This window comes from Perissodus microlepis, chromosome 10, assembly GCF_051167445.1.
Source record: "Perissodus microlepis isolate ML-2025 ecotype Zambia chromosome 10, ASM5116744v1, whole genome shotgun sequence".
In the NCBI taxonomy this organism is placed as follows: domain Eukaryota; kingdom Metazoa; phylum Chordata; class Actinopteri; order Cichliformes; family Cichlidae; genus Perissodus; species Perissodus microlepis.
In genome coordinates, this window is record NC_140470.1 from 2,362,506 (window position 1) to 2,375,645 (window position 13,140).

The 13,140-nt window shown below is 43.3% G+C and overlaps 1 protein-coding gene across 1 annotated transcript in view; it reads left to right on the plus strand.

Moving 5' to 3' along the window:
- The window catches only part of uvrag (UV radiation resistance associated gene), a 93,892-nt gene extending 81,262 nt beyond the window's left edge, over positions 1-12,630 (plus strand). The window contains exon 15 of the mRNA XM_084941453.1: positions 10,250-12,630. Within this exon, the coding sequence (XP_084797579.1) occupies positions 10,250-11,102 (853 nt within the window). The 3' untranslated portion in view covers positions 11,103-12,630. The remainder of the gene's footprint in view (positions 1-10,249) is intronic.
- Positions 12,631-13,140: the final 510 nt, after the last annotated feature.

Genomic DNA, 13,140 nt, shown 5'->3' on the forward strand with positions numbered 1-13,140 from the left:
TTAGATCTCTGCTCCAGTCTTATGGCCTGTGAGTAACCCTTTACTAAAACCTGAGAGTTGGTCTCCATCAGACTTCAGCTCCACTTCCCTATAAAAGACAAAGCTGTCTTTGATCTCCTCTCCCAGGGTCAGCAAAGGGGAAAATGTGTATTACACACATTAATTGAATAATCTTTTGTTTTGAAAGGAAAGACGCCATGAAAAGCTCGAGCTCTCAACTCTGTCCCACTCCCAAAAAATCTTCACGGGAAGTGGAAGAGCCCAAAGACAGATGAGATGAAAGCGTGGGTCTGCTAACCCTGAAGCTGTGTGTGCGCGAGCGCATGGGAGGTTTTAAAGAAAGTGGAAGTCTTCTGCAGCGGTTTTCCACAGCCACGCTCTTGTGTGACAACGAGACCACAGTGACAGAGAGGAGTTGCTCTGTACTGACTCAGAAGCCATCAGCTGAGTGAAAGAAACTGCCGTTCCCATCATTTTGAGCAGCACTGAGCCACAAACACATGTTACAGATTTATCTGTCATTAGCACTGTCAGAAGATATAGAGCTTCAGCTATGTTGCCACAGCGATTAGATGGTTCGGCATTTGGAGAAAATATGTACGAACTAGATTGATGTTCACTTTCGTTTCTGTAGAGTAAATATTAAGCAGCCAGCAGCTGATTAGTTTATTTTAGCACAAAGACTGGAAGCGCACTCTGTCTGCCTACAGGCACCTCTGAAGACTAATAATTGATGGCGTGCCACAACACTAAGTCGTCTTTAAACCTCTCGTACATATTGAGCAAAACTATTTTAGTTAAGTTTTGATATTTTGCCATTTAGCTACTCAATACAGCAGAGTACAACAGGAAATTGTAACAGATATTAGACATAAATATGTATATATTTAAATGAAACCTACAATGGTATGCTGTCCATGTTTATGTTCTGGGACTCAACTCCACTGGATTTATGTTGGTGTGGGTTCCCAGCCTTACAGGTCATGGTTATCTACGAGTTTCAGAGACGAGTTTGATGCTGTTTCATCCGAGAAGCTTCTTCAGTTCAAAGACCAAATCAGAAACTCAGACATTTACACTGGATCCAGATGAAACCATAGAGCCCTTTGTTGTGGTCTCACTCTTCACTTGCAGTCCCAAAACTGAGACAGTGGAGACGGTCAGAAAATGACTACAGCAAGACAGCGCCTTAGAAAACAGAATTAGCTTTACCCCCCATCACTGTTAGACCTCTGCCTTACAACCAAATATTTTAAATATTCAGTTTCAATTTTTCATTTCAATTTTATTTACACAGCGCCAAATCGCAACAACAGTCGCCTCAAGGAGCTTTATATTGTAAGGTAGACCCTACAATAATACATACAGAGAAAAACCCAACAATCACATGACCCCCTATGAGCAAGCACTTTGGCGACAGTGGGAAGGAAAAACTCCCTTTTAACAGGAAGAAACCTCCTGCAGAACCAGGCTCAGGGAGGGGCGGGGCCATCTGCTGTGATTGGTTGGGGAGAGAGAAGGAAGACAGGATAAAGACATGCTGTGGAAATACAATAAAGGTTTCTACAGACAAAAACATGGATGTGCCACGGGCTCCCCTGTGTCACCCACTGTGGCAAACCTTGTGGAAGTGGAAAGTGAGGCTCTTTGCTCTTTTGAAGGGACAGTACCTTACCACTGGTACAAATACGTTGATGACAAATCAAAACCCAAGAAATAGAATCCGTCACTGTTCACATCAACTCAGTGAATAGAAACATAAAATTCACCATACAAAGAATAATAGTTTGCCATTTCTGCACTGTGCTGTGTACACTGAGGAGAATGGAAACGTCAATGCTGAAGTTTATCGGAAGCCCACACACGCAGACCAGTATCGACTCTTTGACTCCCACCACCCTCCGGAACATAAACTTGGAGTAATCAGGACTCTGCATCACCGGGCAGAAAACGTCCCCTCTGAGGCAGAAGGGAAAGAAAAGGAACGCATGTAAAGAAAGCTCTTTAAACATGTGGTTGTCCCAACTGGGCTTTCATCCAATCAGCAGAGATGCACAGTAAAGAAGGTCAGACACCAGCTAGGGTGAGCAGAATGGACGGAACAACATTGGGTCAGTCTTTCGAGGATGCCAATGTTCACATTTTGGACAGAGAAACCAAATAAAAGAAGTCGATTCTGTTCGTCTAACGTAGTGTTTGTGTTTGCATAGTTGAAGCTGGCACCGCTGGTGAACAGCGGGCTGTGAGGTCAGTTTAATGGTCAGAAACTGTCTCAAAGTGGTGTCCCCTGAAACCTCTGCTGATAATGACCACACCCGTTTTCACACATTGCCTTATATGATGAGGAACATGATCAATAGTGGGTCGGGGACCCTCTTAAGGAGCAACTCCCATCAGGGCTTAAATACCTCGGACTCTCCACCGAGCTCTTAGAACTGAAGAAGCTTCTCAGATGGGAGCTGAAACGTCTCCGAGAAACCTGAAGAAATCCACTTTTCTTTCCAAGCTCCTTAGATTTTCACTGGATTTACATTTCACAAAAATCTTTTTAGTTTATTAGTTTCTACTTTTTAGTTTCTTTCTTCGGATTTTCTGCCTCTGCTCTGACTTTCGCAAATAGAAACCAGTCCCTGTGAGCACCACAGCCTCCTCTTCTAATTGTGGAATGAATAAAAACAAATTGTAGGCCTCCCAAAAAAATCGTTCCCAAAACTAGATTCATTCTTTAATCATTCCATTAGGTGTTCCACCTAAATTAAGCGCCCCCAGCTAAATAAATGGTTGCTTAAGTAACTTCTGTAGCCTACTGTTACCCTTACCGCAGTAAGTCACAGGAAAAATGAAAATCTTAAAACAGCAAAAAGCAGCTTAGTAACAATGTATATGCCCACTGTCTCAAAGTGTAGTCATAAGACAAACGTTCCAGTATTTCACTGATGTAATGTTACTTGTATAACTTCTATAAATGGAACATTCCGTCTTTTTTGGATTCGCCCAGATGAAAGTCCAGCCTGACACAGGGCTCTGTTGATGAAAGAATCCTCTGTAAAGTGGTGTGAATGAACAAATCTGTCAACTTCTGACTGCTGCTTGAAAAAATAAACTTTATTGGTCCTTGATCTGAGCAAGAAGAGTACATGTATGTTTTCAACATTTTATTTGTTAATTTGTGTTAGTTAATAAGTTGACCAACACATTTTGTCATAAAAGTACAGCTTTGTTGGACGCACTGTTGCTTTCTATCCGTGCCAGTTCCGGTTCTTCTTCCTGCCGGGTTTAAAAAGGCTGAATTCAGATGGAATGCCTGGAGCTGGGACTCGGCTTATGAAATATGGATGTTTTTAAGAGGCTACGTGACAGCTGCAGGTAATTTTGCTATATAGCCTGTGAGAGGCAGGCTAATCAGCTGCCTATCCTCATCTTTGCCACCTTTTTCTTCCTTCCACACATCCAAACAAGAATGATGTGGTGAAGGCTATGACAGAGGGAACTGTTTCCAGAACAGATTTGGAAACATTTGCCTCCTACATATAGAAATAATTCATACCCACACCACGGGTGCATAGTGGGTTCATCTTGGATATTTTATACAGACCGAATGGAAAAGCAGAAAGAATGCGTGTAATGCGTGTTTTTATACAGTGGGCTTCGTGATGCTCATCTGGGAAACTGCTGATCATATCTTAATAGATTTCCAAACAGTTCTCTCTCAGAAACACATCATAACATGTCAGAGTATATACAATGCAGCCCTGGTGAAAAATGAGCAGTATAGTTTTTTCTTTTTCTTTTTTGTCCTCTAATCTCGCTGAAGGATGGGAAGCAGTGGGAAAATGGTGAATCTATTATCGAGAGGCATATAGAGACAGCACCAGAAACCAGTTCTTTGTAAACTACGCAGTCTGTCGACATCAAAGCAAACACATTCAACATGGTCCCATTTGCCGCTCCGCATCCGCTGAGGGCCTGGCAGAAGTTCACAGGGTCCTAATCCCACTCTGCCTGGAAGCAGGGCTACGTACACGTGTGTGGGGGAAGCAAGGTGTGGCAGGGCGCCTAGCCATGCACATTCAACGCCACAGCTGGTGGATGTGAATCTTCCCCAAACCCCACAGTGACTGAAGTTAGCAAAAGGATTTGTGTTGCATGAAGTACACAGAGGGTTGTAATATTTAGACAGCTGCGCTCCTGTCAGTGCAAAAAAAAGGAAGAGAAATTCTTGAGTTATACACCTAAAATAAGCATTTGTAAGGGACGTTAAGCTTGACAGGTTCTCTGTGGAATTGCTGTATTTTTGATCATTCTGAAAGAACTCCAGAACGTTTCCTTTTTCGTGTTTTCCAAGCATCCATTCCTCCTCATTTGGGAATACATTTTATCTTTCTCTCACCTTTTTTTAAAAGTTGTGATACCGTTTTGTTTTGGTTTTTTAATATCTTACATTCTGACAATATGTAAGATAAATATAAATACTAGGGGTGTAACGATACTCGTATCGATATTGAACCGTTTGATACAGTGCTTTCGGTTCGGTACGCATATGTATGAACAATACAAAATTTTTAATTTATTTTATCAACTTTTCTTCTGACGATGCTGTCTGTGTTGAGCGCTCAGTGGATCTGCGTTCCACTACTCCGCTTAGGCTGCACTGTCGAGTGCAGATCCACTGAGCGCAGGGCAAGCTAGCGAGACAGAAGTTAAGCTCTCCTTGCAACATGGCTAATTGAACCTCCCCCACCCTCATTCAGATCTGGCGTTTGGAACTATTTTGGTTTTCATGTGAAGTATGACCCTGAAGGTAAGCCTGTCATGGACTAAAGTAAAACAGTATGTCGGATGTGCCACGCAATGCTCAATTACATGGGTGGGAACTAGTGCGTTAGCGCAGTTAGCTCGTTAACGTGTTGGCCATCCAGCCCCACGCACGGGGCGATCCGCGGTAGCTCGTTAACGGAGATTTGCCGTGTTGTGGCGTTAACGTCATTTCAGATTAACGCTGACAGCACTAGTGGGAACACAACGAATATGACTGCACATTTACGCCGACATCATCCTAGTGCAAAGACAAGTGGAAGCAGACAAAAACAACAAGCACGCATGCTACAAACTTTACCCGAGTCATTTAGACAGCCGTTAGCACAGGATTCTCCTTATGGGGACCTGATATGTTTAATATGCTGCTGAGAATATAGCCCAGAAGAAGCGTATAGTAGAGCTTTTATTTTGAAAGAGCCGTTTCTCTGTAATAAACTCTCTTTTCCAAAGATGAGTGATTCCTCGATCAGATAGATTTTTTTTTTTTTATTACTTTGTTGTTTCAGCAACATTAAATTTAAAAACTGTACTTTTGAGTTAAAATATATATTTATAATTTTAATAAATGACAAATTAAAAAAGCATGAACATTTTTTTGTATCGAAAAAATATCGAACCGTGACACCAAAGTATCGAACTGAACCGAACTGTGAATTTTGTGTATCGTTGCACCCCTAATAGATACCCCTCCCCACGTGGTCGTCTGTGGCCCAAACACCTGAGTTTGACAGCCACTGACCCAACCCAGGCTTTCTATGCATCATAAGTGGAGTTTGTACACTGCTCGTCATAAATAGTAGAGAGTACTGATGTTTTGAGGGGACTGGATCACAGGAAGACGATAGCAACATGCATACTGCATACGCAGTATATCAGCGTTGCAGATTTTGTCTTTGTAATTTCTGTAGCACATCAGCACCATTGAGTAGTGCGAGGATGTTCTCAGCTTTTGTTCCACATGCTGTGCTGTGGTCAGTCTGTCTTCAAAGGCCAGACAGTCAATAAGAGCCACTCTAATAAAGCAAAAAGAAAACTTAGCTTCCTCCATACCACGTATCAGGTTTTTAGTCATGTTTACTTTAGTCGTTTCACAGGGATTTCCCTGAACCACATCAAACGCACAAGTCTTATCTGCTGTTGTTAGCTTTGGCCCAAAACCTGTGACGCCATAGCAGCATTTGGATATGATCGGGGGCGTGTTGTGAAGCCTGTCAGGGGATTAGACAGTAAAAAGACTTGACTCACCAAATTCCTCAATCGCCTTGAAATGTGCCAGGTTTGACAACAGCAGTGGAAAGGAAGAGAGAAGGCAAAACGCTTAAGAGGGAAGGCAGCTATTTCTGGCTTGGCAAGTCAAGTTTTCGGCTTGATGATTTAGACAGAGGCCTGTTCGTAGCCTTTATAATGTGTAGTTTGTTTGAGGATGGGGCCCAGTGAGACTTAAATGTCTCCTATAGGTGAGCAGCTTGTGCTAACTGTGGAGCTGCACAGCATACATTAGGGAGCAACAGGTCTTCTTCCAGTCAGCGTGAAATGTCAAGCTCCTCGTATGAGTCCAAGCTGCACAGAAAGTTTGAGACCTCAAGTCTAGATTACAGCATCTCATCTTCATAAGTGGTGTACACGTGGAGGCCAGTACTCTATATATACATACTATATATGTATATTGTGTCAAAAAAGAGGAAAAGATGGTGTCATTGGTGTTTATACTGTATGTAAAACAATAATAGTTTGTATATACGTTCCAGCAATGCATTCAGTTGGCAGGTTGCTGTGATCCTTCACGTGCTGCAGACTACAGAGAATACTGTAAACAATGGAGTCAGAGCTGCATTATGTAATGACAGCACTTCTAAGTTACCACCAGCATCATCTTCACTATTATTGGGAAAAAGCCCAAAAAAGTATGTGATCTGACTTTGAAATATGTTTAAACAGAGGTAAAGGAGCTCCGAGGCGTGGAAGAATATCTGTGTGTCACCCGCGGTTAGTAACTCATCTGACGTTCTCTTACAAAACTGTTGAATTTCAGGTTAACTGTGGTTCTGATATTTTTATATAGTAACTCTAAACGGAAGTGCTATAAAGCAGAACTTTGGTTTACTGCACTGCAAAGGCAGTTTACTTCTTACCTGAGTACATCTTCATATACTACAGACTCTGTGCACAGACAGCAGGGTCTAGAGTTTTTAGAGAGGATCTAAGTGAGTACCAGTAAGAGATACACATTCATAGACACTACTTCCTTCCAAGTCTTATCTATGTTTGTGATTGGTCAGATGCTTCTAACACCACTCCTTCTATGTGCAAACACTCATAATAAGCTCTGGATCCATTTCACAGCACAGGACATAATTGTCCTGTGCTGCTTACTATAAGCACTTGGCATTATTTAAATATGACCACTTTAAGTTCCGGCTTTTCCAGACAGCTTTAGGAAGTGTTTTCATGGCACGATTAATCGACACACATTCTCACATATGGTCATACACATTTAACCTAATTGCCAGTATTAAATAGCACAAAATAGCTATAACAGTTAAAATGTTGTACGAAAAAGAGAAATGTATTCCTGCTCGTAGGTTCTCTTGGCTGGCTTCCTCCCCGACACACCCAGTCTCCTCTGTTGCTAATACTCTGCCGCACAATTTGACACAAGTAATGACAGTAATAGGAGCCTAACCTTGAAACTGAGTGGAACAAAGTAACACGGTCCAAATACAAAACTCCTCATTCTGTAAAAGACTGTATGGTGACTGTGTGATTTTATGCCAGTGTCAATAATGCATTGTTCTCTGGCATAGAAGAAATCGGGGCAGGCAGGTTGAATGGTGAGCCAGCTGGAGGGAGGACTGGAAGAAAATAAGCGATACTAATTAAAGTCAGTGGCTTCTAATCAGCCACTGCCGAACAGACATCAATCGGTCAAACTAGAAAACAGTAATCGTTTATTAGCTTGTTATAAATGATGCGCGGAAATCTTCCGATTTTTACTCAGTCTTCTTCAGTTTCCAAATGTGCATTACAATTCAGTCTGAACAACATTTTCCAATTACTTAAATGGAAAAAGACTTCTCACGGCATCTGTCTTTATGCGTTTCCACTGGTTCAGGTTTTGAATCTTTTTTTGAACTGGCTTCCAAGGAGGCCAGGATGGTTCCATTTGGAAAGTTACAGATAAGTGTTTGAGATGGCAAATCATTCAGCTTCTCGCTCTGTTCCTTCTTCTTATTGATGTTTCCAGAAAATTAGGTGGTAAAGAGCACATTGTTTCCAATTTGCCCGAATACGCTTTGCCTCAGGACTGACCATGTGGCCGTTTGAGGAGAGCAGTTGTAGCAGATGATGTGTTCTGGTTGACCTGTACTGCCAAGTAAAGCAGAGCCTAGCTCCTGTCGACCACACTTGGATAACGTCATTACCTCTTCCCTTTATTGTTTTTTAAACCTGGCCTTGTTTGACGATCCAACATTACATCTCCGCGTAAGCCTCCAATTAGCTTAAATGTGAGCCATGAGGGACAGTATCTCCAGGTTGTTACAATAAGCAGTTTCATACTGGAGCTTCAGACTGTGAATGTTTCTCATTTACTGCATCACAGGCACTTTGAAGTTTGACACGTTTCTCTTAAAACTAGACGAGCTTCTCCACTCTGCTTAGCGAGGTGTCCTGCCCGTGAACCCTGTCAGGACCACCCTGGCAGGGTGCCTGAGAGGGTCAGACCCAAGGTCCTTTTTACAAGCTGTCACGGGTTTGGTGGTGAAACTGTCCATCAGACTTTTGGGTAACGCACGTGTCAGCCAGTGCTGTCATTACTGATGTCAAATGTTACAAAGAAGACTTCCTCGGTGAGTGTCAGCAACAGGAAGGACGTCTGTTACGACTCCATGTCTGACTGATCAGAGATTTACCCTCGATTCACAGGAAGGTCCTGCTTCAGCTTTAACCCCAGCTATTCTGCACCAGAACGGTCATTTTTAGCAGAGTATACGTGGCCTTGGCTATCGGAAGAAGCGGCGAGGCGCCTGTTTAAATAGATTTATGGCTCCAGTTCATGGGCGGGGCGATCCGAAGACTGTTATCTGTGATGGAAGAAAATGTCTGACATACTTGGGTCGGCGCCTGCTGCTTTTTCCAGCAAGCAGAAGTTGAATGCATAGTGCTCTCACAGACTGCACAAATGTTTTCTGAATGGTGTGAGGGGAAGTGACCTACAAAGAGCTGCAGCTGCTGCTCTCCTGGACCAGGGGAAAGACTTCTTAGGATTTCCCACTTTCTTCTGTTGGCTGCAGAATTGATCTTTGATCTGCTACAAATACGAACAATATGTTATAACAGATTTTAACAAACTGTCAGTGTAAAACCGTCTTTTGACATTGAAAAATACTGTTTGGATTTATTAAAGAGGAGCAATGATAAAAGTTCAGGACTGAAAGTTGTGGTGTCATTTGATTCTTCCATAACTATATGCTTTACTTGTGGCATTAGATTGCTCACTTCATCATCAGGTCCGCTCATTCAGAATCCTCTGCTCTGGGAGATTGCACTGGCCGTTGTTGAATTGACCTGGCTGCATATATGTTAACAAAATTGTGTGTTGTTAGTTGATGGCCTGCAGACGTTTTCATTGACAATATCACATTTATGCAACAGCCTCTTCACTCTAAAATACCCTGCTTACGATAAATGTGGCCAGAGGTTTACAGTACATACAGTCATGGTCATTCTTTTTCCAGGTTTCCTACAACAGACTCTGCTTGTAAAAATAGGCTGCAATTTTTCAACGAGGTCAGGCCCTTCCACAAGCTTAATGTTGGCCTCATTCACTTATCTGAAGGTGACAGTTTCTTCCAGAGCATAGAAAAGTGGAGACGCATCCAATTAACATGTACTTGCATGCAGTTATTTGATCTAATGATCTTGGAATCAGCAGTTGTTTAGAAAAAGAGACCTTTTCAACTTGTGCAAGTCATTCATTCTTCTTAGATCTCCTGATCTTGGTCAAACAAATCCCTTTGATGCTTGCTGGCAAAGAGAAACTGCAAATCAATCATGTTCACTAAAAACAGGTTGAGAGGCCTTGGTATTGGTTAAATTAGCTTTGGTTAAATGTTTGAACCTTCAGCACAAGTGCTAAAAAGATTTAAGTGAGTGTGTGTGTAGGCCTGTGTACTTTTGACCGTGCGGATCAGAGAAAATGAATCCAAGCTCAAGCAGTTGTCATTAAAGGTGTACAGTGTACAATTATTCCTCCCTGGAAAAAGGAAGAAATCGTTACCATGACATTCACGCCAATGATGAGTGCATGTAAACCTCTGAGCACAGCTCTATATTTCATCTTAAATATGGTGCCGTTATATAGAGAGGCACTTTGTTATTGTAGCTTTTTAAATGTCTTTGCTTATTCGATGTCTCTCTTTACTCCTTACAGTGACCGACATCATGTCTCCAGCTCCATCCCAGTGCCCACCAAGTCTCAGCTCGGTGTGTCTGCAGCTTCTGAGCTGGCCTATCCCTGCCACACCAGCTCCCCAGACCGAGGCCTGAGGAACAGAGCGAGTTCAGAGGCTGAAGCAGAGCTTAAATACAAGCCAGCAACCCCTCCACCCAGCTACAATACAGCCATCAGTGAGGGAAAGTCCCAGGTTGGCCTGGCACCGCCTTCGCCGTCACCATCACCCACACACCTGTCATCCTCCCTTGATCCAAGCAAGGCCCCACTTGACCTCTCCACGAATACGGAAACCATTGTGGAGGAAGAGCAGAAGGAAGAGAAGCAGGAGGCTAGAGGCACAGCGGTGGAGGCAGAAGGACGTGAAACTGCTGAAGGAGAGAGCGAACGACATAAAGAGAACAAGAGTGATGAGATGGAGGAGAACCCGTCCAGCAGCTCAATGATACCAAACTCTTCTGCAGTGCAGGACACTGATGAAGAAACGATGCCCACTGCCCAGCACCCAGGTGCCATGAATGGCTCCTTAGTATTAGAACAGGCGCCCATCAGCCTGATCCCAGAGCTGCGCTGCTCAGTGGAACAAGCTGAGGAGATCATGGGCACAGAGGCCACTGGTTTAGGTCTGGGGATGGGCTTGGGATTAGCAGACGAAGCCCGGCTGGATGACTACCGTTGCATCCCCGTAGACCATGCCGTAGCTGTGGAGTGTGATGAACAAGTGCTGGGAGAGCTGGACATGGCTGGCTTCGAGGAGTTTTCCAGGCGAATCTATGCACTGAATGAGAACATGTCCAGTTTTCGTCGGCCACGCAAGAACTCTGAGAAGTAAGGCTGAGGACCCGAGGAGAGACGAAGGCAGGAAACTTGCACAGATGCTTTTGGAAAAAATGCGAGGCTTGGAGGACATGTGTGGCGCTCGCTCCTTAACCATAGCATAAAAACATCGTAGGAGCTCTTCTGGAAAAACAACCAATTTGCACTTATTGTAAACATTTCCATAATAAACATTTAAATAAGAAGCAGTTGAAAGTGCAAGTACTGGGACAACAAGCACTGCTCTTACTGTTCATGCAAACTTTAATATGTTTTACAAACAAATTGAAAACAGTTTTAAGACCTTTTAGATTCACAGAAGGATTTAGCCTCAGTTTAACTAATCCCCCCTCTGTTGTTCCAGTAAACGGGACCACTACAGTAAAATAACGCTCAGTCTTGACCTTGCCTCCTTTTAGATCCACAGCCAGAGTGCAGCTCAGTACCTCCACAGCTCCCTCCTGATCACTCTGCTAGTCTTTTGAATTAGTGCGTTTTTTCTTTTTGAGAGTCGGATGTCCCAGTAATTCCACCTTTGACTGTACAAGCAACTGTTAAAATGCTTCCCGAGCCTTCATTCAGGGTGTATGACAGTGGGCACTTGCAAGAGGGAGTACTTGGAAGTAAGTGTGTGAGTGTGCACACACCTCACATCAGCATGTCACCATAGTCACACAATCACAGTTGGAGTAATCCCTCCAATGACCCCAAGGACACGGCAGTATTCTGCTACCACAGAGCGAGGTGGGAGCTGGAACCCGTAGCCCAGTCAGAGACTTGTTAACTGTGACACGCTGCATCTCCTCGGCTTCGACAGGCTGACCCCAGTCGTCATTCTCCTCACGGGCTCGAGTTTCTCCTTCAGGTCTTAAATGAGGATCTTAAGAGTGGCAGGTCGAAGCTCTCAGATCTTGGCAGGGATACGGTGTCTTTTTTTTTTTCTCAGCTTTTACCTTTTAAGTTTATCGTCCCCCATCGGCATAAATTTAACGACATGTCCGCTGATTCTTACATTCAGTAGACCAAAACCTGTCACTGCGTGTCCGTCGTCTGTTGGAATGTCACTCAGGCTCTCTTCTAACTGTTAACGAGTGTCTCAATCCCACCGTCTGTGATTTAGCGTCTCCCTGCTCCCAACGCTTTCTTGCACTGGTATTCAGTTTTTGCATTATTTATGTCTCTCAGCAACTGTGTGTGTGAAGAAATCAATATTTAGTTTGAATTCACTCATGAATGTTGTCAAACGTAGTAGACTGATGTCATAACCAGTATCCGGGTCCAGACTTGGACAGCTGCTTTGCACCGCTGGCCTTGATGAAGATGGACTTTCCACTGGCGGCGCACGTCGTGTTCCCGATGCAGTACCGTGTTTGCTGATTGTTGGGGTTTATTGTATTTAAAACTAAAAGGTGAAGCATATTAGATCATTTCCATAACCATACAGTTCATTAAGTGACCATGTACATATACTTTTGTATGGAGATTTTTGGGGGCGTTATTAAAGACTTGCGGTCCAATGGCATGGGTGTATGTATCCCATTTAAGAGTCGTCTGTTTGCATTTGTTTGGAATATTTCCTATCAAAAGTAGAAACACCAGTAATTCTGTCTCAAGCATCTCATTCACACACAGAAGCATTCACACTTCAATGGAAGTGTTTGGGGAAACTGGAGCCACCAACTTTCCAGTTGCACAACTGCCCTGAGCTAACATGGGAATGCTAAGAGATTCCAAAGATTGTCCATCCATTCAAAATCCCCATGAAGCGATTTGTAATAATCCCTTTGCAGCTGACACGGGACACTAGTGGGCAACAACTGACTGACACAATCTTGGTTTTCCTCGTCCACATCTAAGCACTGAAACTGAGTTTTTGAACATTTTGTTTTTCTCTGCTTTGACCTCAAACACAGTTCACATGTAGACAAAAGGCCAACATGCACAGCCAAAGCTGTTTACCAAAATACCCGTGTAGGTGCTGACAGTATAATTATTTACCATACCAGCATGTAGAGGTCAGTGGGTTTCCTTCACTCCCACTGCTAGTTGCTTCA